Source organism: Notothenia rossii (genome assembly GCF_949606895.1).
Source record: "Notothenia rossii genome assembly, chromosome: 3".
NCBI classification, from domain to species: domain Eukaryota; kingdom Metazoa; phylum Chordata; class Actinopteri; order Perciformes; family Nototheniidae; genus Notothenia; species Notothenia rossii.
Window position 1 is genome coordinate 73,170,323 of NC_136901.1, and position 24,229 is coordinate 73,194,551.

General features: G+C 41.6%; 3 protein-coding genes across 5 annotated transcripts; all 3 read left to right on the forward strand.

Annotated features, from left to right (window-relative positions):
• Positions 1–1,597: 1,597 nt before the first annotated feature.
• On the forward strand, positions 1,598–4,433 carry atp5po (ATP synthase peripheral stalk subunit OSCP). Its single transcript, XM_079668498.1, has 7 exons — positions 1,598–1,711; positions 1,999–2,043; positions 2,124–2,234; positions 2,507–2,636; positions 3,343–3,455; positions 3,628–3,714; positions 4,178–4,433. The coding sequence occupies exons 1-7, from the start codon at positions 1,685–1,687 to the stop codon at positions 4,286–4,288; spliced, it is 624 nt and encodes a 207-aa protein (XP_079524624.1). The 5' UTR covers positions 1,598–1,684; the 3' UTR covers positions 4,289–4,433.
• A 289-nt stretch (positions 4,434–4,722) lies between these two features.
• LOC307031403 (UPF0461 protein C5orf24 homolog) lies at positions 4,723–6,719 on the forward strand. Its single transcript, XM_079668497.1, has 2 exons — positions 4,723–4,976; positions 5,251–6,719. The coding sequence occupies exon 2, from the start codon at positions 5,254–5,256 to the stop codon at positions 5,920–5,922; it is 669 nt and encodes a 222-aa protein (XP_079524623.1). The 5' UTR covers positions 4,723–4,976; positions 5,251–5,253; the 3' UTR covers positions 5,923–6,719.
• A 906-nt stretch (positions 6,720–7,625) lies between these two features.
• Positions 7,626–23,029, forward strand: nsd1a (nuclear receptor binding SET domain protein 1a). 3 transcript variants are annotated; one of them, XM_079672174.1, is made up of 23 exons: positions 7,626–8,099; positions 8,655–9,541; positions 9,956–10,091; positions 10,262–10,434; positions 10,526–12,323; positions 12,516–12,640; positions 12,919–13,138; positions 13,339–13,442; positions 13,534–13,584; positions 13,687–13,908; positions 14,310–14,390; positions 14,498–14,621; positions 14,731–14,931; positions 15,981–16,160; positions 16,745–16,901; positions 16,996–17,201; positions 17,308–17,420; positions 17,521–17,790; positions 18,258–18,374; positions 19,400–19,541; positions 19,654–19,760; positions 19,853–20,045; positions 20,413–23,029. In XM_079672174.1, the coding sequence occupies exons 2-23, from the start codon at positions 8,672–8,674 to the stop codon at positions 21,219–21,221; spliced, it is 6,399 nt and encodes a 2,132-aa protein (XP_079528300.1). In that variant the 5' UTR covers positions 7,626–8,099; positions 8,655–8,671; the 3' UTR covers positions 21,222–23,029. The 3 variants fall into 3 exon arrangements, with proteins under 3 accessions (XP_079528300.1, XP_079528299.1, XP_079528298.1); XM_079672173.1 differs by having other exon boundaries at positions 12,922–13,138; positions 13,528–13,584; XM_079672172.1 differs by having other exon boundaries at positions 7,627–8,099; positions 13,528–13,584.
• Positions 23,030–24,229: the final 1,200 nt, after the last annotated feature.

Below are 24,229 nucleotides of genomic sequence, written 5' to 3' on the forward strand. Positions count from 1 at the left end.
CTAGATAACAAACTGTCCTTCACTGCAAACATTGCTGCTACAACCCGCAGCTGCAGATACACTCTTTACAACATCAGGAGGATACGTCCCAAGCTGACCCAGAAAGCTACACAGGTTCTGGTCCAGGCTCTCGTCATCTCACGCCTAGACTACTGCAACTCCCTCCTGGCTGGTCTACCTGCATGTGCCATCCGACCTCTGCAGCTCATCCAGAATGCAGCGGCTCGTCTGGTCTTCAACCTTCCAAAATTCTCCCACACCACGCCGCTCCTCCGCTCCCTTCACTGGCTTCCAGTAACTGCTAGAATCCACTTCAAGACACCGGTACTTGCGTACCATGCTGCGAATGGATCTGGCCCTTCCTACATCCAGGACATGGTTAAACCGTACACCCCGTGCACTCCGCTCTGCATCAGCCAAAAAGCTTGCTGCACCCGCACTGCGAGGGGGACCCAAGTTCCCATCAGCAAAAACTCGTGGGTTTGCTATCCTGGCTCCAAAATGGTGGAATGAGCTCCCCATTGAAATCAGGACAGCAGAAAGCTTACACATCTTCCGGCGCAGACTGAAAACTCATGTCTTTAGACTCCACTTCGAGCGATTGAATTACTAACAAAGCACTTATATACCAATAAAGGGCTGGCTTATCTAAAGCCAGTTGAGTAGCACTTGAAATGTTTGGCTCTATGAAACCTGATGTACTTATATGATTCTGTTTTCTTCAAGGTTGTATCTTCCTGGTCGAATGCACTTATTGTAAGTCGCTTTGGATAAAAGCGTCAGCTAAATGCAATGTAATGTAATGTAATGCTCACTATCACAGATTTTTTCAGATTCGTGAACAATATTTGAGAGAAATGGTTATTTTGTGTATGTAGAAAATGCTTTAGATCTTTGAGTTCATCTCATGAAAAATGGGAGCAAAAACAAAAGTGTTGCGTTTATAAATTTGTTCAGTGTAGTTTGACGGTATTTAACAGCAGCAAGTTACACAATCTACAAAATACAAGATAGATACCTTGTAACAGTAACAAGGATTTAGCAGCCAGGTATAAATTACACAGTTATTAATGGCATATATATATATATATATATATATATATATATATATATATATATATATATATATATATATATATATATATATTGATTGATTTAGTGGCCAGGTATAAATTACACAGTTATTAATGGCATATATATATTGCACATATAGCACATATTGTACAAAGTTGGTTTGCAGCATGATGATAAACAGACTTTGCTGAAGTCTTAAGCACATCCTTCACATTTTTGCAAAGCTAATAATGTAACCGATATGTTGTCTGCCGTTTGTAGCAGTCGGTTGGGGGGTTTCTGGGCTAATAGAAACCACTGAACCACTGAACCTCTTTTTTAAACTTCCCACACAAGTAATGTGTGGTCTCTACTGCCAGTTTTATTTTTGACAGTGTGTCTATTTTGGGTTTACACGTCATATTATATAAACAGAAAAGCAACTCCAATGTTTATTTGCTTTTTACACTACTGAATGGCCCCACATTTGTTATTTTTAGAAATGTTGTTTATCGACCTGACCTGTCAGAATGCGCCACACTGGAAAGACTACATTACCCACAGTCACACTCCTTCCTCTCAAGGGCACATGCGCAGTTCTTTGTTCTACTCTACACAGCTGTAGGAGAAAATGGCAGCACTCATGCTAGGACAGCAGGTAAGACATTCAATGATTTTGGTGATTTTAATCATGTTAAAGTGGTTTTGACCGACTTGTTTATCATTTCAGTTGCACATCTTATTGTGTTGTATTCCCTTTGGAGACCAGGATGTAACTCTTAATGTACAAAAAACCCACACGAGGCCTTTGCACTTGAATGACTGCTAATGTGTTAGCCTACCAGCTAGCTCAGTTTAACGTAAACGGTACACTTGGTTCCTAAAGTTTAATCGGCTAATGTTCTGCTTTATCTGTGTTGACATCATTTATTTTTTCTTTTCTAGGCCCGCCAATTCAGCACGTCTGTCATCAGACAAAAACTGGTCAAGGTAAATATCGTCACACTGCAGGACGCTTGTTTAAGAATGATTAGAGTTTGCAGTTAATCTGTGTGTACATGTCTTTATAGGCTCCCATCACGGTCTACGGGGTGGAGGGACGCTATGCCACTGCTCTGTTCTCGGCTGCCAGCAAGCAGAACATTCTGGACCAAGTGGAGCAGGAGCTGGGGAAAGTGTCTGTAAGTGAACAGTTAAGACCTTGAAGTGCCGTTTTAATTATGTAAAGGTGACTATGAGGAGGAGTGTTTTCTCAACGTTTTATCACAAGTTGATAAGAATATAATTGTTGGTAATCAATTTACTGTGTTACAATGTCCTGTGTATCAGACATAAGGATAATTATGGATTCATTTTCAGTTTTTGCTCATCCATGGTGTTTCAATTCAACATGCATTTCTATTATAGTACATGAATTGAGTGTCCTCTTGCCTTCTGCCATCTTGTTTTTCAGTCCCTGATCAAGGACCCCAAGGTTTCCAGTATTGTAATGAATCCTCATGTAAAGCGCAGCTTCAAGCAGAAGACCTTCCAGAATGGTCTTGCAAAGTCCAAGGTTTCCCCCATCACCTTCAACCTCATCAGTGAGTTACTGCCATCAATACTGCTACAAGTTTTAGCATGAATTTGTACTAATTAAAGATGAGTAGAACACAGGTATGCAATGTGAATTGGTATGTGAGTGTAGTGTAAGGTCGTTACCATAAAAAAGCATAAAGGAGTCCACCATCACACACCAGTTAGGATACAAATGCATAAAAAACGTTTCACAATTACAACATGCAAACGTATGAAAAAGTAATCTTAAATGTGCAGGGTTTTCAATGTTGAATATGTAAAAACACGTTTGTTTGCCTAGCCTCAACCATTTTAATTATTTATAGTTTGTGCTAGATTGAAATTCTACTGACTTCAGTGTGTTGGGTATACACACAAATGTTTCTGTTGTTATCTAAAATAAGAAGTCACATGGGAATGAAAACCATCTTGTGCAGCAAAATAGAGTAGTAGAAAATAATATTTGTCTGACCTCCGTAGAGGTCAGAGACATACGTTAGCTTCTTGTGGTCATACGTTAGCTTCTTGTGTTCTAATAATCTCTGTAAGTGTTTTTTGGAACAAGGCAGTTAAACGGTAATTGCCTAAACACTATTTATATTATAAAGTTAGATATGTTAGGTTAAAAAGGCTTTTCTACACTCTAGCTGAACTGAAGGCCATCCATTGGTAATGCAGGGAAACGGACAGTGTTGCATCTTCCTCAAATGTATCCTCCTTTTTGTTTTGCAGATGTGTTGGCTGATAATGGTCGTCTTACTTTAACTGCTGACGTTATCGCTGCTTATGGCAAAATGATGAGTGCACACCGTGGAGAGGTCTCCTGCACCGTCACCACTGCACAGGTATAAAATGAGTTGACACAATATCTATCTTGACTCCACATCCTTGTGGATTGGACTACACATTGACACTGGTCACCTTAAACCGCAGTCATTATTCTGTATCAGTTACTTTTGCATCTGTTTACTGCAAATATGTTATACAATCAACCAAGGAACATTTGTCAATTTTCAGCCTTTGGATGCAGCGAGCCTTGCTGACCTGAAAGTAGCTCTCATGGGCTTTCTTCAGAAGCATGAATCTATCAAGCTGGAAACAAAGGTATGTTGCAAGATCACACACAAATACAAATTAACATTCTGCAGTTGTCGTGACTCCAAGTTTATCTCATTTATTAAGCCTTTGGGCACATGGGATAACTTTTTTTATTTTATTTAAGAAACAAAATAAAAATACAATAAATACTTTTGCATATATTCTATTAAAAAACTATAGCAGAAAAAGTTATATTCACATATATGAAATGGTAGACCTTTTAAAAATAATCATGTGAAATTCTTGGAGCACTGTTATCAATAGTCAAGGTTGACTGTTGCCCAAAAAATGTTCCATGCCTAGAATTCAAGATTGGAAGCCAATCGGAACAAAAAAGTATTTTCCTTACCATACTAAATATAGTCTTAGTTCACAAATGCATTAATATAAGTAAAGCTAATTTAAAAAAACACTCTAACCTAACATTTTAAGTGTTGCTTGTAATTAAAACGTTGTCTCCTCTTCACAGCTGGATTCTACCATCCTTGGTGGCATGATCGTCAGTATCGGGGACAAATATGTGGACATGTCCACCAAAACAAAGATTCAGAAGCTCACCAAGCTCATCAAGGGAACATAAGTCCTATGGACTTTCATACGTTTGGAGAAGACCATCGGGGGAAACACTGAAATGTATATTGCTGTCCTGGCACTGCATTTGCTCCATAAATCCAGTGTCTATACTTAAGTTGATATGGATGTTAATAAAACATACAAAAAGTGAAGGTGTGTCTCTGTTGTTGTAATTGTGGCACATGTACACTCTTAGTTCCTAATTACCAGCAATACTGATTTAAAAGCGTAATTGTATTAGAGTACTTCCACACTTTGAACAATGTAGCAGATGATGGTATTGCTGGAGTTGTGTCCATTTTTATTTATTTGTTATAATGTAACTAAGGGTCCTTTGTATAGTTACGCACGCTATTATCATGCTTCTTTGTTTAATCTGCCAGAGCCACAATGGGGGATACCGATTTGTCTCTGCCGTTTCCGAAAATGTGCGCATGCGTGGTCAGCGCATCCTGTTTTATCAAAAAAAATATCCAGGCGAAAATGGCTGCTCCTCTCATCTAAACCTCTGCTTAAAGGATTAAATGGCCATGAAATAAACAGCCGAAATCGCAGCCCCGCTACAAGACAATACTCATGAATGCCAGGGCGTAGTTTGAGCAGCGTCTTCATAAACATGTTGTCGCTGACAGAAAAGGATAATGTATGCGTTCCGAAATTAACCCTTTCCATCTAACATTCACCAAACAAATGAGGTACGAACTATTTATTTTACGTTTAAAATAAACAAGGTATTGCATGCGGTAACATTTATTTTTCTGCGAGACTTGTTTGGCTTTATGCTAACTATAGTTGTAGTTTACCTCGCTTTGTCTTGACGTAAAATGTGTTTTGTTGCAACGCTAAAAGGCCTATTGGCTCCATCAAAAGTAAGCTACTAAAAATGCTTCTTTGGGTTTGTTTTTCTTGGTTCACATTTGCATGAGTAGCTTTTCCACCTAATGTTTGTATTTCTCTGCATTCCAACAGAAAATGATGCATCAAGTGACAAGCAGCAGCAGTGACTATTGTATGAGTGGGCTGGCAGAGGACTGTCATCCAGCCAGCCACTTTGATCTTTGTAGCACACAGTCCAACAAATTCTACCCATCTCAGACAACCCCTGGTTTGCAGCTGTCCCTTGCCGGCCTAGCCCCTTTGCCGCAGGGCATGCACAAAGCCATGATATGTCAAATGCAAGGCACCCAGAACGACTTCCACCCTCAGACAGTGAGGATCAGGAGCAGTGAGGCGGCGGGGCTGGATGGCTCTAAAAAGAAGAAGAGCATAGTTAAGTCGGGGAGGAGAGGGAGGCCATCAGGGACCACAAAGTCAGCAGGATACCGTACAAGTACTGGACGTCCACTCGGGACCACTAGAGCAGCTGGGTTCAAAACAAGCCCGGGAAGGCCCCTTGGTACCACCAAAGCAGCAGGATATAAGGTCAGCCCCGGACGGCCCCCCGGCAGCATCAAGAATCTAGCTCGGCTCAAGAGGCTGGAGTTTGGTTGTGACGGCACCAAGAAACTTGACTTTATTAACTGCAGTGTTCCCAAGAAACTTGACTTCACTGGCTGTGATGTTCCACCTTTTCCATACAACCTGATGGAGAAAAGACCCCTCTGTGAGCCCATTTGCAAAGTGGATGAATCCAGTGAATAGTTCTGCAGCTCAATCTCCAGTGCTGGAAAATGTGCATGAGCAAGAAGATGCCGATGGGATCTCAAATGTTGGAGGAAATAACTTTTTGCCATTTAGAAATGGTTCTGACTGAGTGTTTGTACAGTGTTTGACATTGTCTTCATTTTATCATAATACATTAATCAATTACAAGTATGTTATTCCAGTTTGGCAGAGATGCATGTGAATGAATTAATCGCACTAATCAGTAAAGGCAAAACATGTATTTATCAGTCTGGTTAAAACCTTACTGAGAGTTAATCCTTTTTTTTCATCAAGCATTCTTGCCTTGAGTTGTTCTTTCTCTGCTTTAATGTTTTATGACCCAGTTCTTTGTGACATTTTCTACGTTTATAAAACTGCATTTTAGTACTTACTGCCAAAACAATATGCTTTTTCCTGTGCATACATATGTTGAAGTATAGTTATCCTTTATGTGGCGTCTAGTTCCATCTGTGTATTATTTTGTGATATTATCCTGCATCATACCTAAAATGGCAGCACTGCAATATACTTTTAATTGCTTGAACTGGTAAGACTCACTGCATAATATTTTTTTGAACACAGTATTTGTTATTATTGCACTTTGTGAATAGTTTTATGTATTGTAACATCATCTCCAAACTCACTTTATAAGCACTTCCAGATTTACGTGTATGTTATGCTGTTTATTAGGGGGGGAAATGACTGAAAAACTGAAAAAAATGCTTTGTGGTTTGTGTAATAAATACTAATGTGTTGTATGTGAAACCAAAATAAAATACATTCTTTTCCACGTACCTACTGTACACAATTTCCTGTAAAATCGAAAGCATGTAATTCTCCCTGTGGACACAAGAGGGCCCGTATCCCCAGACAATATAATCACCTTCTAATAAATCCTTTATTTACCTTCTGTGAAATCAAATGACGTCCTAGCTTTCTGATATCTACAGTCTTACAGTTAAGTGTTACACCGTGAGATATCCGAACTGGTAAATAACAGTGTTTAGTGTAAACGCTAACGCTGACTATCAGGGTAGGTAAATAAGTTGCTTTCTCGAATCTGTTCAGTGTTTGTACTGGATCACTCACCAAAAATGTGTGAGATATGAGTGGCCTACCTATTTAAATCAACAGCCTTGATAGTATTTTTTAAAATCCGCACAGAGAGTTCCTGTGCTGTCAGGTCGGCATGTAACCGGATGGTCTTTGTTTGATCTTCAAGGACTGGCCCACTGCAGCGAGCCTATTGTGCTTTCGTGTTTATGGATATTATGTCAATTCAATCTCCAATACACGGATCAAATTCTTACTCGGGTCAAGATGGAAGACGATCAGTGGGGTTTTTAATCGGCGCAAATTCAGTTTTTGTGCACGCTTACAGCCACATTGACTCCTTTATTTTATTTTTCCTGAGCGCCTAGCGGCCTATTTCCTCATGTCAGAGCACTCAGTGGAAAGGCAACATGGCGCACGGAGTTATGACCGGCGAGGCCGTGTTGCTGTTTGCGCAATGCAATCATTCTGTATTCTCCATTTCCCTGCGACACACTCAGAAACACAGGCCTGTCAGTAGGGTTAAGCTCAGAAAACAATGAAAGACGCACAGAAATGGGTCACATATCCAAAAAAAGTCATTCATTACTGTTTATTATGCCATATAGCTATTATACACCATTAATACACTTCACCTGGATGCGCATGCACGTGAATTATTGTGTGCGTGCTTGATTTTAATTGTGCGAGCGTGCGTGTGTAGAGAGGGTGAGTGTCACGGCCCTGTGCAGACGGGGGGTTGGGTAGCAGTGCCGATTGGTTGCTGCTCACCAACACAGTCAGTCTGGGCTTGTTTTAACATAACCGGGGGCACTTCGACAGCAGGCAAAAATAATGTAGTAAATAAGCTGTTGTTAGGCTTAGGGACCGGTTATGGCACATTTTAATTTCGGTGTTGCAGCGTAATGGAGATTTACTTGTTATTTTGTATTTAGGTTACAGTTTTCAGGGGGCTGATGAGGCGATGAAGTGCAGAGAATGAGAGCTGTGCCTTGGCCTACTGCTAGTGCTGCTGCAGCTGGGATTGTGCAGATACGCTTCCACAAACCGAGAAAAACACTCGCTTTGTGCCACATTATCAAACATCCGCTGTTGGTTTCACGTTGGCCGACCTCCAAATGGTGAGTTTCTCTCGTTTTTACACGTGTTGATAGTGTTGTAAACTTACTACCGATCAGCCCTTTTTAGAGTTAATAGGAGCTTCCTCTGTCGGTGTGTGGCTGTAGCTTGTTTGTGTGAGCCACTCACTGTTATGGCTCAGTGTCAGCACCTCCACTACAGCGCTCCTCCATTGACTGTACAATTCAGCGATCGCCATGACCCACAATCATCAGACAAAGCGGTACTATTTTCTGATAGTTTGTGAATGAAATGTGCGATAGGAGCGGGACAGCGGATGTGTTTTGTCTTGTGCAGTCCGACCGGCCTCTAGTATGGAGGCCATGCAAAGTCGGCTTATTACTCTGTGTGAGCGCGCACAGTTCATGGTAGCCTGTGCTACTTTATAGGTGTCTGTTTACCCGAAATGCTTGTCGCTCTATTTCCGCAATGATTTGATGTGTCTACCAGATTTATTGTGTTTACACTATACAAGTCTCATTTGTAACTATTGTAGTTACTGAGAAACTTAAGTGGCACATTTTCCCCGTCTAACCTGCTTTTTCTTTATTTGACAGGATCTAGCCATGACAACATGAATCAGTCATACAGACCTGTTGTTAGGGTAGGCTCAGGGTTTGGCTCAGGCCAGCCAGAGCTGAGGCCCCGCAATGGTCTTGTAGGCACTTCCTATGGAAACCAATGCAGTGTGAGACGTGGATCAGACCAACTGCCAGCCGTGCAGCTGCCATCCTCCAGCATCAAACAGCCTGCTGTGCTGGGGTACACCCAGCCAGACCGATCCCACCGCTACAGCCCGCTGAAGAGGCTGCAGAACCTGAACACTGTGGTCAGCAGGCCAGACCTAGAGAGGGACCTCCGACCGAGGAACAACTTGCACTGTGCAAGCCCCATCAGTGATGATGATGATAATAGTGATGATGGCGATGACGAATTTGAGGCACCGTCAGTGCAGCTGCCTTCTTCTCCAGGGATTGATGATACGGAGCCCTTTGAGACTATTCAGGATGTGAGCAGGAATGGCTTCTCCCCTCACAGTCCTGACAGCATGGAGCGATGTTCTCCCATTCCAAATGGCTACCTGCATTTCGAGTCCACACTGTTTGACAGCAGTGACATCAAGGAGGAGGAGGAGGAGGAGGGGGAGGAGGAGGATAGTGGTAGTGAGGACATGGCACCTTTTTACCACTCCCCAAAGCTGGGTCAGGACCAAACTGTGAGTGAAAGTAGGGGCTCAGGGCTGGATAAAAGAACATACAAACCTACTGTCTTTAACCTCATGTCCAAAACTATATCTGAACTCAACCCTACACTAAGCCCCAGTGCACTGCCGGAAATCACTATGAGGGATGGGTGGAGCTTGGGTGAGGAATCAGACAGTGATGTTGAACTTTCCTCTCCTGTTGACCATGGACTTATTTCACCAGCTGGCACCAACTCCAATGTGAGTCTGAAACACCTTGGATACTTTCTTTCCTTTACAGCTGTACAACAAAATCTACATTATGTTTTCAGAATTTAACTTGGTTATGTACTGTTAGGGAGTAAGAATGTCGATGCGTTGAAGTCATAATTTCATTGTGCCTGGATCACCTTTCACCAACAGCTGTACACCTGTACCAATGTCATCCTAAAAATACTTGTATTGATCGTTTAGAGATTAATTGTGCCGTGTGTAGGGAGGAAAAGTTTTACATATGCACTCAAAACAACAGAGAAAAGTTTAAGTGCAACAGAAAAATAAACTGTTTATTAGAAAAATATATATTTGAATACTTTTGGGATTTTTATTCCAGTTTGCATACAATATCACAGTTTTCTGGATTATACATTAAAGTTTTTTTATTGTCTTGGATAGTCCAACAGCCCAAAGAAAAAGCTTCTTTCTACTGCGAAATACGTGGAAGGGGACTTGGTGTGGGCCAAATTCAACAGGCGGCCCTGGTGGCCCTGCCAAATCACCTGTGACCAGGGCATCTGCACCAGGATGAAAGGTGAGTAAAGCTGCAGAGGAAATTTAATTTGAATATGGATTCCATAACCAAATAGTTTCCCACATCACAACCTTTACCTGATAAGTAAAACCTTCCACAGGAATTATACCGGGGGGGGGGGAAGTTGATTAATAAGTTGACCATTTATATATTATTATGTTTTATTTTAGTTCCCAGTCCTCGTCCTTGCCGGATGTATTTCCTGGAGACGATTGGGGAGACTGAAGAGTCTGCCTGGGTCCCCGGGAGTGCCGTTCTTCCTTTTGAGGGAGGCCATCAGTTTGAAGGCCTACCTGTGCTTAGACGGAGAGGGAAGCAGAAGGAGAAAGACTACAAGTATACGGTAAATTCAAGAAGTTGGTTTAAAAATATCATATAATGTTATTGTGGACTTTTTTTTTTTTGTGGACTAATATTATTTCTGTTCTTGGCAGATACCCAAAAGTTTACTGACTGCCTGGAAAGTCAGTGTGACAGAAGCTGAGTCTCTTCTTCCAAATCGACAAAAGAATACTGAAAGCGTGCTTTCAATATCCGTCAATGGAGAGGAGCGTGTGCCCAGTCCATTTGCTACTGAAAAGACACAGGAGGCCCCCGCGGTCTCTGTGGATTCTGCTCAACCTCCATCAGCTAATATGACCAACAATGGCAATGAGCATGATCTCATAAAAAACTCTGCTGCAGTTCAAAACAATAGGGGCAAAGCTTGTAAGAAGAAAAAGAAATGTTTGTCAGACATATTTGGCCATATAGTTGGTGGATCAAAGGAGTCATCTTCCATCACAAACACAGCGGATCCTTTTCATACAACAACTCGTGCACTGAAAGATGAGCCAAAGGACTCACCTTATGCAGATCTGAATTCAGTTCCAGTACTGCATCGTCCTAAACGCACAGCAGTGTCTCCTATAAAGGATGTACACAGATTGGTCAGGAAAGAACAGGGTTCCACAAAAGATAAAACAAAGTTGAGTGAAAAAGTGAACCACTCGACATTAAGATCTAAAGACAAACAACCTGAACAGAGTTTGGGCAGCTGTAATGAACTGTTGTACAGTTCAAATGAAAAGCACTCTATGAATCTTCCTGCCAGCAGTCGTCTGATGACGAGGGCTCTGAAAGCAGAGGAAGAGACAGATCTCAAAGATGCACTGGGCACAAACCAAATCTCAACAGGTGCTCATGCTGATGATTCTCTTGACAATATATCTACTGATGCAGCCGTCCAAACTGAAAAGTTGGAATTTCATAGCAAAGTATCATCCTCTGCAAATCACAGCTTTCCAAAAAGGCGTGCAAGGAAACCTGATAAGAAACACATTCGTAATGGCTCATTAATGAGGTCTAAGTGTTTGGACTCAAGTGAACCCACTGTGCAGCCTGTTGAGGTCAAGAAAGAAAACCCAGATCTGTCATTATCTACTTCCCCCTCCTCGTCTCTGTCTCCAATGGACGCTTTCCAGGATGTCAAGGAACTAACATTTAAATCTCTTGTGAAGGAGGACAGCAGTGACTCGGAAGGGACTGCATTTCGGCCTGATTCCAATTATAAATTCAGTACCTTCCTAATGCTTCTGAAAGACATGCATGATACCAGAGAACAAGATGGTACACCCCTAGTTCTTCCTCCATCACCGGTCCTCATAAAGGAGGAACCTCTTGTAATCCCTACTTCTACAGGGGGTGACCCGCTGAAGAGTGATGGTTTCGCCTTAGGGGTAAAAACGGAGAATGGGAGGTCCAGGAAATCCATAAAAAATACAGTGGTGAAAACTAATAGGACTAAAGCTCTCATGACAGCTGACACCTACCATTGTGAGGGCTTTCCTGTTCTCTCTCAGACTGGGAACTCGGACAAGCAGCGTAGAAAACAAAGGTTACCTGCCAAACTGAAACTCGCCATACCTGGACTTTCTTCGGACCTGGCGGACTTGGCTTACGGCAGGGAGTTTGTTAGTGGCCACGCTGATTTAGCTAATCCTGGGTCCTGTCCTACTCTCACTACTGATGCCTTGGCCAGCTACCTCGATACGAACTCAGGATCCACAGTGGCTCCAAAGAAGCGCTGGCAGATGGTTATGGGGGCCGCTGAGAATAAGGGTGAAGTTATGAGTGAGGTGCCTGCAGACCTGAGTGGGTCTTACACCAGAGGAGCGTCACCAGATCTTGATCTGGGAGTTGGGAAGATGGCAGAAAGTGACTGGCACATCTCAGAGACAAGCAGCTCACCTGGTAAGAGACAAAAGGCTGCTGTTAAATTTGTTCACTAAGATTATAAAATGCGTAAGATAGTGTTTGAGTGTGTTGAGACAGTTTTTCTGAAAGGTTTTGCTTGATCTACTGTGTTTTGGATTGTACTTCGTTTGTATTTCTCTTACGAAAAATGATTACATATTTAATTGTGTTTATTATGTATTTACGCAGGTAATTCGGAGAACAAGCGTCAACGTAAACCAACTAAAAGGCTCCTCGAGTCAACTGAGGAGTATGAACAAATATTTGTCCCAAAAAAGAAATCAAAGAAACACAGCTCAGAATCTTCCAAAACGGTAATGATCTTCCAAAACTCGTTCTTTTAAACAGCAAATGGTGTTACTGTGAAGTGTCTTTTTCATTTCATTCCTGAATTTTCTATGTTCCAGAAAAACATAATCCAACAATATCCACACATGCAATCATTAAAAATGTTCACTTACATAATTTTTCCATCGTCATCATTTTTACTAGGTTATCAAGATATCATTGCAGACACAAATAGCAAATTCCTCTCTGAAAACATGTAAAATATAATTGGAACTTGATGGTTACTTTGCATGTGTGTACGCAGCAGGCATCAGGGATGACAGCACTGCATGATCCCAGCACCTCACCGGGAATAATTACCTCAGCGGCATCTTCTGTTGAGCCCTCCGAGGCTCCGGCAGAGCTGGAAGGGAGTCCTTGTCGGGATGAACTTTCTCCTGTAGCGTCCCCTGCTTCTCCAACCACATCACAACACCTCCTCGATGCAGAGACAGCAGATGAAACTGATCTACCTCCTGAACTTGGTAAACAAGTTTAAGTGTGTCTTTTAACCAGATATCGTGTTTAACTGAAAATGTAAACTCTCTAGCTGTCTAATTTAAAATAGAATAATGTTGCTGCAAGAATCAAATTAATTGATTTTTAGAAGGAACAGTTCTTCCCCAGAGATGTTATTTTTACATTGAATTTATACTGAGTTATTATTTTTTTTTTCCTACTTTAGACACAGGGTCCCCGGTCCAAGAAAGAAAGCGGCCAAGGAAGCTTTCTCACAAGGTGCTGGACTGTACCATAGAAGAAGTGTCTGTTGCTCATACAAAGAAGAAGGTATGTGGAGATTCATTCAACAACTATTCCACTTAGTGTTTTGAACTAGAAATGTTAAATGAACCGTACAATCTTTTTTTTGGAGCCAAAGCAGCAAACTAGAGTTACCTCAGAAGCGAAAGAGTTTGTCAAGAAGACTCAGGTACTAATATTTAAAATCATTCACTGTCATTATTGGGTTCAACCAAACAGTATGATGCTAAAAATATCCATTCTAAACATGATTAAATCACACATTGGATAGGTTGGATCTGTAAAGAGGGAGAAGCCTGTACCCGGCGCATCCTCGACCCCTGCTGCTGCCAGAAGACACTCGGAGAGCAAAGACCTCCCAGAAGTCCTCAGTCCGAACAGGCCGTCCAGCCCTCGTGGATCCAAGACCCCAAAGCAGGAGGCTGAGGTGGAGGCCTGCAGCACTGTGGAGAAACAAAACCTACACACTGGAACACTAACTCCCAAATCTGAGGTGTGCATTTTCTATTGTTCTGCAAACAAGACATTGGTCATCCATTAAATCTGTAGCCTTGCAGAAGTTTAAAGTATCTCCTATAGAGCTCCAATGATTGTCTAATCTTTTAGTGCGGCAAGTGAAAAGTAACTTCTAACTATTTTATTAATTCATTGATCATTAATGTAGTTGGTCTTGCAAAAATTGCAGAAAAGAATATTATGGCCCCTCAAATCTGGATATTTTCAGCTTACCTCTGTTTTGTATCATATTTAAGTAAAATCTTTGGGTCGCGGACTGACCAAACAAGACATTCAAAGAAATGTCTTGGACTTTGATGAACTGGAATTATTTAAAGATTATTCCTTTATGCAAAAAATGGTTAGTTGCAGCCCTCATCTCTTCTTTCATCTGTTCAGGTGCTCTCTGTCAGCCTCTCTTCTCACGTGGATGTCAAAGGGAAAATAGGAGCCACATCCTTAAAGGAGAATGTCTGTCAGGTGAGATAATCCACCAGAAACTCTATATCTCTAGCGTTTTATGGCATGGCAAATCATTTATTTGTAACGGGTAGATCGATAACATCTTATTGTGTGTGTTTGTGCAGGTGTGTGAGAGGACGGGAGACCTGCTGGTGTGTGACGGACACTGTTATGGAGCCTTTCACCCGCAGTGTATTGGCCTGTCAGTGGCTCCCAAGGGGAAGTTCCTCTGTCGTGAATGCAAAGCTGGTGCGTACAACTTGTGCCTGACTAACTGCTGAGTCTATGACCGCTCATAAGGTATCTGTCCTTACCCACACTTCAACAAATGTTAGTTATTGTTTTCTTTCCCTTTCAGGTGTCCACACCTGCTTTGTGTGTAAGGAGTCTGATAATGAAGTAAAGCGCTGCATGATAGCATTGTGTGGGAAGTTCTACCACACAGACTGCATAATGGCGTACTCCGCCACCCAGCAACACAACAAAACCTTCCGCTGCTCTCTGCATGTGTGTCTGTCTTGCCACATCACCAACCCTCTCAACATCTGTAGCTCTAAAGGTAAGCTCAAATCACATATTTGAAGCTATGTTGATTTTAGTGCCAGATATGTCCTTATTGTCTTAACTATGACCTGATGATCATAGATGATATGTTACTGTCAGGTTTCTTACAACATATGGAACTATGCCTTACTCTCCTCTATTAACTTGGCAAATATATACTGTATATACCTTGACTATTTATTACCAGTTTAGACAGTCCTGATCACCTTCTATAGTGTGTACTCTCCTGCAAAATGGATACATGTTTGCATTTTTAGCAAATTCTGAACTTGCTATCACTTAACTTGCTCTTTGTTCTTGTCTGTCAATCCTGGAGCAAATTAATGACTTTGTTTTGAGGTTTTCTAAGATGTTCTGGTTACACAACACAATCTGAAGCTAGTTGCATGTAACCAGTTTGTTTGGATAAACCTTGAGCAGCTTTTCTAAACCTACTTATTGAATGGCTTTTAGCTTTATGACTGGAGATATCAGGATTTGTTTAGGTGATTTGAATCTTTATGGGTGAATCACTGTCTGTAGCAATGAGCTGTTTTGAACAAAGAGAGTGATACCTAACAAAGAGGCTGCAATTGATACCCCGAGATGCTTCTAGAACATCGTATAATAAGTACCTGATGCTGCACTGCTAACAGTGTGTTGCAATTACTATTACTGCAATTTGACCTGGCTCTATTTCTATATTAAGTGTTCCAAGAACACTATTTTGTCAGTTTATTGTTGCAAAACTTCCATTAGATGTCTAAATACTTTAAGAAATGTAATACACAAAGGTGTATTTGTGTCCTGGTGTCATAAGTGTGTTATTGTGTTTTGATATTTGTAGTGAATTGTGTTTTATGACACTCAAATAGTTTATTTTAACTATGCTATACTGGTAAAAGCCAGTTTAGGGACATGCGTTGCAAAAACTATAAACTCTCGGTGCAGCTCATCAGTTCCAAGCTCTTTAGTGGAACTACATTTGATTTCATCACCCTTATCAAATCAAGTTCAAGTGTGTATCGCTTAAGCTACTTTTGCTCCTCTATATTTGTATTGTAGGTCGGTTGGCTCGCTGTGTTCGCTGTCCTGTGGCCTATCATGCCAATGACAACTGTATGGCAGCAGGCAGCTTGGTGCTTGCAAACAACAGCTTCCTCTGTCCAAACCACTTCACCCCCCGCAAGGGTTGCAAGAACCACGAACACATCAACGTCAGCTGGTGCTTTGTGTGCTCCGAGGGTAAGTCTCCTCCTGTTTTATGCTTATTTTAACCTGTCAACAGCTAAACTCCTGTGATCATGAATAAATTATAAGATGCATTTGTACCTAAAGCTATGTAAGTAAATGTAATCTGAATATGCGTCTCCCAAACACCCTGTTCCAAATGTTAATAAAAAAACATAAAAGTGGCTGATTTGGAAAATGCACTGTGCTCCAGAGCATATTCTTGTCTATACCCAATATGTACCAATGTAATGCTCCCTCTTTGCAAAGTGCTAATTTTAAGGGTCTTTCATATTTTAGTTTAATGAAATTGGCAGATAAGATCCAGTTATTGATCAGATTTATTTTTGAATGTTAAGCTTTACCTCCTTTTGTGAATAGATGGATGGTCTGATATTTATTTGCTTGTAGTAGCTAACTTTTGTTTGATTTTCCAGTTTTGTTTTATATTGTTGTATATCAAATAATTCATGCAAATGAGCTTTGAGCCTGGACACTGTGTGATGGCCACTAGTCATCACACATCATTTTGAATGGATAAAGCAAACAAACTGATAAAGCATATAACTTAATTGGTGTGTTTTGCTGTGATTGTGTAGGGGGCAGTCTGCTTTGCTGTGAGGCCTGTCCTGCTGCTTTTCATCAGGAATGTTTGAATATTGAGATGCCTCAGGGCAGCTGGTTCTGCAATGACTGCAAATCTGGAAAGAGGCCTCGTATTAAGGACATACTGTGGGTCAAATGGGGGCGTTACAGGTAAAGTCACAACATTGCCTGGCCTATACACACTGTAACGTTACAGCTAAATGTACCCGTGTTTGCATTTCTGAAATCTGGTCTGACTCTTCAGGTGGTGGCCTGCAGAGGTCTGTCTGGCCAAAGATGTCCCGAGCAACATCTTAAGGATGAAACATGAGGTTGGAGAGTTTCCTGTGCAATTCTTTGGCTCCAAAGACTTTGTGTGGACGTACCAAGCCAGAGTCTTCCCCTACATGGAGGGTGACACTCAAAACATAGAGAAAATGGGAAAGGGCGCAGATGCAGTGTATAAAAATGGTATGTAATTGAGTCCAGTTTTGTTTTTGTGTCTAAATCTGCTTTTGACATTAACTAACGTATTCAGGGTGTGTTTTATTAACAAAGGTCCTGTTTTGTCTTTTAGCGCTGAATATTGCAGCGGAGCGCTTCAAAGAGCTCCAGGCAGAGAAGGAGATGAAGCAACTTCAGGAGGACAGAAAGAACGACAAGAAACCTCCTCCGTACCGGCACATTAAGGTACTGTCATCAACCCTGATTTGTGCTTTTCCGCCCAGACTAAAACGCTGTTCAATGAGATGAACTGTGAAAAATGAACACCCCTGTGTCTGTCTCTTAGGTGAACAAGCTAATTGGGAAGGTGCAGGTCATTACTGCCGACCTATCAGAGATCCCACGTTGCAACTGTAAGGCGTCGGACGAGAACCCGTGCGGCATCGACTCGGAGTGCATTAACCGCATGCTGATGTACGAGTGCCACCCTCAGGTGTGTGTGGCAGGGGAGCGCTGTCAGAACCAGACCTTCACAATGCGCCAGTACACACCCGTGGACATTTTCAGGACACTGGGGTGCGGCTGGGGATTGGTCGGCGAATCGGACATCAAAAAGGTATGTTGGAAAAATGTAGATAGGCCATGGTCAAAAAGATTTATTTTTGGTTATTATCACTTCATTATTTTATTTGCATTTCTTCCCTTTTTATTTGTTTTCATTAATGAATGTATAATTTCATTTTTGATATCACTAATGTTATCTCTTTTATATAAATTGTGTTTATTTGTTCATCTCTTTATTTTTGTTTATTTATGATGACTTTATATTTATTATCAATATTCCTATCTTACCATGTAAAGGGGTATTTAGCTAATGACACTTGGTTAAATAACCCTTGGGTTAATGGGCTATGACACTAAACAACTGAACTGCTGTTCCTTGCAAGCCTTGAAACTTTAAATAAACAAAACGATACAAAAAAAGAAGAAATAAAATAATTGCAAAATGCACGACTATGATATTTGCGTATCTCTCTACGTTTGTAATACTCTCTTTCTCATTCTTTTTCTGGTGCTTCTCAGGGAGCCTTTGTGAGTGAATACGTCGGAGAGGTGATCGATGAAGAAGAGTGTAGAGCCAGGATCAAACACGCCCAGGAGAACGACATCTGTAACTTCTACATGCTAACACTGGACAAGGTGATCAAATACACCTCTCTTTTGCAGTTGTGTGGCGTGGGGAAAAAATTAGGGGAAGCCAATAATACGTCCTTTCTTTTGGGGTGGGGGGGGGGTGTGGTGGTCAATGTAATAACGTAACCAGATGAGTGATTACAGCGCCCGGTATCATTTTATACACATTTGTATCATACAGATGCAGGACTTACACACGCCTGTTATCTGACCGACAGGTCCGCACGCACTCTCCAGCCGAAACTCTAATAAGCATTCACAAACTAAATCAGGAGACCTTTAACGTTTTACGTCCGGTTCGCTCCTTTGTTCCTCGCTGTAAACCGCTCCAGTTTGGGCATTGGCCTGTCATCAGATTGTATTTGTTGTTGCTGCTGCAGCGGAAGTTTAGTACAATTATTTTTGATTAAATACTCCAAATTTCCACCCTCCATAATTGCACTTGCTTCAGTTGCTTGCTACTTTCTAACGGCGGTGAGAGTGGTGCAGTGACGCTATCTATCTTCTATCGATTAGATTTATGATTCGAAAATTATAAAAGTAGGGTAGACATGTGGATATTATCCGACTGAACAAAACGTGCATTTATCTAACAGGTTCGTTTTCCACTGACCTTTTTTCGAGCTATTTTCCAAAATCCTATGGAGAAATCCATTGCTATTTTGTCGAGGGAAACCAAGCGCAGCTTACTTCCGCTTTTTGGGACGCGTCACTGCACCACTAAGTTGATGCGATTTGATTGGATCGTGAGGCAAGGGAAGCCGGCCGCCTCTGGCTTCCCTTGGCATGGCCCTGACCAATCACAGGTTGGCAGGGGCGGCAGCAACACACAACAAAGAATTTCCGAAACTAAACGAAGTGTTTTTATTTATTTATTAAAATTATAACTACAATCCGAAAAAACAGGGGAAGCCTGGCTTCCCTTGGCATCCAGGAGAAAACGCCACTGCTCTTTTTATGATTTGGCTTAGCAACACACTCAAGTTAAAGTAGACGTCCGATGCAAACCTGTTTTTTATTTTTAATTCTAGGACCGGATCATTGATGCGGGGCCCAAAGGGAACCAGGCTCGCTTCATGAACCACAGTTGCCAGCCAAACTGTGAGACTCAGAAGTGGACTGTGAATGGAGACACCAGGGTCGGGTTGTTTGCTCTACAAGACATCCCACAAGGTCTGAGTGACAGCCTACTTTCATTTTGCTCTTTTGTGTTGTGTAGGATTAAAAATGCAGATTATTTGATAACTTTAAAATAATCAAAGGTCTAATAAACTATGTACTTTAGGTGTGGAGCTGAAATTCAACTACAACCTGGAGTGTCTTGGCAATGGGAAAACTGCTTGTAAATGTGGAGCATCAAATTGCAGCGGTTTCCTAGGTGTCCGTCCTAAGGTAAACATTTTTAGGAAACACTTTCAACCACCAGGGACACATTTAAACATGTGAAATGAGCTGCTGTTATAACCTCCGTTTTCCTTGTTCAGAACCAGCCAACAGTGGAGAAACTGAAACTAAAGGAAGGTAGAAGGAAGAAGAAGACCAAGCAAGAGGTGACCAAGGAGAGGGAGGACGAGTGCTTCAGCTGTGGGGACGGGGGACAGATAGTGTCCTGTAAGAAGCCGGGTTGCCCCAAGGTCTATCACGCAGACTGTCTCAACCTGGCCAAGAGGCCTGCAGGCAAGTAACGGGGAGGGGACGAAGAGCGTACCGAGTGTAGGACTGAAGGAAAACCTTTTAGTATAATATATTTAGTATTAAGTATAATCTGAATTTTTTCGTACCTAAATGCAGATTATATTCTAGATTTGACAATAAACTAGAATAACTTTGTAAATTTAATAAATAGGCCAAGCCAACAAATTGCTTACTATAGTATAGGCCTTTGTCATTACTTCATTTGTCAACGTACAAATTGAACCACAATCTCAGTTTTTGGCAGCCATACTTATATCTCCGCCTTGTTACGCAATGAGCGCCAATAGTTTATATACCGTTACGCCCCTATTCCTTTTACACTCTGTAATGACAGTGATCTTTTCCCCAGGGCGATGGGAGTGTCCATGGCACCAGTGTGACGTCTGTGGTAAAGACGCCGCCTCGTTCTGTGAGATGTGCCCCAGTTCTTACTGTAAGGAGCATCGTGAAGGCATGCTCTTCATCTCCAAGCTGGATGGCAAGCTGTCCTGCAGTGAACATGACCCCTGTGGGCCTGACCCCCTGGAGCCGGGGGAGATTCGTGAATATGTGCCCACCATGAGGCCCGGGGCCACGGCTGTGCCTGGCACCGTGGGCGCAGACTCAGGGGGAGATAGTTCTGCTCCCATTACCTCCTCTGAGGGTCCGGCCACATCGCCTGGGCCTCCTCCACGTCTCTACATCAACACAAAAACTGCTACCTCCAGCTTCGTCCCCTCCAGCAGGCCGCACCGCAGAGACAGGACTGAAGGGAAAGGGTTTTCCACTCCTACCTCCTCCAAGGACGAGAGGGAGGACGGTGAGGTGGAGGACGGGGAGGTGTGTGGGCTAGAGATGGAGGAGGTGGACGAGGACGATGATGATGATGATGATGATGAAGAAGAAGAAGAGGAAGCAGAAGCAGAAGCAGAAGCAGAGGCAGAGGCAGGGGAGGAAGATGATGACATGGAGGAGATGGAGATTGTTCAAGACGAGGAGGATGAGCAGCACTTTGGAGGTGGTCCTCTGGAGGAAGGCGGTGAGGAAGAGGAGGACGAAGGAGGCGATGTGTATGACACATGGGGGGATTATGTGGATGAAGAAGCTGATGATGGGGAGGTGGAGGGGGAGGGGGATGATATGGAGGAGTGGGGGAGAGTTGAAGATGATGACAAATGACACCCAAACTCCCAAAAGACCCTCAAAGGACAACAAAACTTAGTAAAAGACTGAGAGTTTGATATTTTGGTACCTACTTTGGTGCTGCGTTGCCTTCTCGTCCCCAGACTGCTGGACTCGCGGTGGGGGGGTGTACTGGTGCTACGGTTCGAAGATTGTCTCCGTCTCTTTATACTTCTGCCGATACGTTTCTTTGTGTCTGGTGCTGTTCTGGGGCCGTATTCACAAAGCATTTTATCTTACCGCTAGGAGTGCTCCTAACTCGCGCAAAAACATTTTACGTAGGAGTTTTTTCTTAAAAGTTATTCACAAAGCCGCTGAGACCTACTCATACTAAGGATAAGTCACTAAGAGTGAACTAAGAGTGATGCGCCGTTGCTATGGATTACGTCGATTCTCGTGCATGAGTTTAGAAGCGGTCAGTACGGTGATTGGTTGTTCAGAGCAGGCGGTCTCGGTGAAACCCATCCGCAACATCCCACAAACGAGCCCACTAAAACACCGAAAAACAAGGAAATAGCCAAGGCTAGAAATGTATTCCTATCAAATAGTTATGGACAGTGCCGTTAGCAGAATACACGCATGATGACAAGTTTGTGCAGACCACGATAATGACGTTGTATATGCACGTTAAAGAGAGAGAGCAAACAATAAGAATACGTAAATTGCATTAAATCAAGGAGGCAATTAAAAGCAGCCTGCAAACTATTATCCAATGAGCATATTTCCAGCACTTAAACACTTTCAATAACAGCCCATACCGCCGTTCAAGTCCCCCTATCATGATGAAGGAAAACAATCTGCGTGTTGATAGAATGTACTTTCTTTCTATTGACGAACACGTCCTCATCTTTTGATGGCGCAATTATTTTTATGTGCGTCCCGTCAATAGCACCGACCACACCGGGCATACCTGCAATTGCCATGAAGTTGGCTTTGATCATGTGTAGTTGTTGATTGTCCAAAGGAAACCGGATAAACTGTTGGATGATATGTGGTCTAGAGAGCGCGTTGATGGTTTGGTTTATGGCACGGCTGACTGATGGTTGCGACATTCCTAAATCGTCGGTATTGCAAAGTTGCATTTTCCCTGTTGCTAAATATCGTAGTGTTGCCAAACCTTTTATTTCCGGACTAATCGGGTTATTCCTGTTAGTCGGGGATGTTATTGCATCCCGCACTAATTCCACAACAAGTTTGATACCCTCACGATTTAGCCTATATCTCTTGATCAATTCACAGTCTTCCATTGTCTCCAAAACATTTCGTCTCGCAGCCATTTTTCAGATTCTTTGTGAATAGGTCTTACTGAGTTAGGAGTCCTCTCGAGGACTTTTAAGCTCTCCTAAACTTAGGTGCTACTTTTAGGCCTAAAATACTTTGTGAATTGCTCTTAGTGAATACAATTAGGATTCCTACATTTAAGGCTGACACGCCCATTATGTTTAGGAGTTTCTCCTAAATTTGCCAGTTAGGAGCTACTTTTAGCCCTAAGATCCTTTGTGAATACAGCCCCTGTTCTTTTGTTTGTTCTCAACATTGTTTACATTTGTTCTGCCTTTTTTTTAATGTTTGGAGTATTAAGAAAAAGGTGAGAAGTTTCCTTCGACCAAACTGTCATCATAATGGCATCTTCTGTTGTTACTGTCTTAACCTTGTTTTTCTAATTACAAGAGTGATCAAAATAGTGTTCTCACTGGTCCATGTTACAGTTAGGCAGAGCAATGTCTGCCTGGTGCTTCTGAGGAATGCAAAAATAAACCCACTGGAGTCACGAAGACTTTAGATGATTCTTCTCACTACAAAAACAGCCTGTTCCTTTTGTGATTTACTGTTTTTATATTAACAGGTGCTCAGGATTTAAGTCACACAGAAATAAAGTGATGTAATTAAATGTTGCCATCTCCACTTAGACAATACAATCGAAGTACATGATCGCTTGGTATCTAGTATTATGTTCCTCACATATAACAATACAAATCCTTTCTTAGAGTGAAGTCAATCAATTAAAAGGCTTTAAATAAGTCAGCATTATCCGTCATGCCATATTTTGTAAGCGTACATGTTTTATTAATGAGCAAACAATGTCGGCATTCAGGAGATGGGAAGCATAAAATAAATGTTCTTCTAAAACATATTTTTCAACTGAATAACAAAACACAAAAAAAACACACTATAACTGTGAATAATCTGATTACATCCACTAATTCAGGAATTTGCAAAACACAAGCAACAAATGTATTTTAAACGTTAATTCAACAAATACTAGTAACCAAATAAAGGCCCTTATTTCAGTTTATATTTTACTTTGGTGTGGCATATTCCCAGAATAATGTTGAAATAATTCAACTAATTGGCACAGACCAGTAGATGAACAGGAAGCCAGTTTCAGTTTGTATTGTTGGTAATCCAGCAATTAGTGGGCTTGTCCAGTTCACTGGTGTGAATTGAGCATTATTTCAGTTTTGTGAAAAAGTACAACAAAATATGCTATACTACACAGAAATAAAGAAGCATTTATAAGATCACTCAAGTCAATAATGGCAACAGTGTCCTTGCACCTGAGGTGATGGATTGTGGCTCATAGTGCTAGCAGCTGCACCTATGATGTGGCAGCAGTGTTGTTACAATGGGAATTTAATAACCACTAATGTATTGTATTGTAAAAAATAATAACTAATAATGCACTTTATCGGTATAGTAGTCTACTTAAAATAGGCCAGGTTCAAAAGTGTAGCCCATTGGTTTTGTAGCTTTCGTTAGTTGTTTCAAGGTTTGTATAACAATGGTGTAAGGAGGTAAAATCATACAATAGTTGCTGCATCTCTGATCGTTAGTCTAGTTATTTGCAATTATGTTATGAGGTGTTAAAAATACATCATTGGATTAACAGCTTTAGGTTGAAATGGCTTTATTTGAATATTTGAACAAAACAGAATTAATTTCTAAAATAGAGCATAGTTTATAATTTTATAATTGTCTTTCAGTCTCGCAGTTTCACACTCCGG

What these genes read in the sequence shown, in the direction of transcription:
- atp5po (XM_079668498.1), top strand. Translation starts at nt 1,685, where the DNA reads ATGGCAGCACTCATGCTAGGACAGCAG. An exon ending in TCAGACAAAAACTGGTCAAG is followed by an intron (nt 2,044 to 2,123) that starts GTAAATATCGTC and finishes ATGTCTTTATAG; the next exon opens with GCTCCCATCACGGTCTACGG. An exon ending in CTATCAAGCTGGAAACAAAG is followed by an intron (nt 3,715 to 4,177) that starts GTATGTTGCAAG and finishes TCCTCTTCACAG; the next exon opens with CTGGATTCTACCATCCTTGG.
- LOC307031403 (XM_079668497.1), top strand. Translation starts at nt 5,254, where the DNA reads ATGATGCATCAAGTGACAAGCAGCAGCAGTGACTATTGTATGAGTGGG.
- nsd1a (XM_079672172.1), top strand. Translation starts at nt 8,672, where the DNA reads ATGAATCAGTCATACAGACCTGTTGTTAGGGTAGGCTCAGGGTTTGGC. An exon ending in TTGCTCATACAAAGAAGAAG is followed by an intron (nt 13,443 to 13,527) that starts GTATGTGGAGAT and finishes TTTTTTTTGGAG; the next exon opens with CCAAAGCAGCAAACTAGAGT. An exon ending in TCTACAAGACATCCCACAAG is followed by an intron (nt 19,542 to 19,653) that starts GTCTGAGTGACA and finishes TATGTACTTTAG; the next exon opens with GTGTGGAGCTGAAATTCAAC.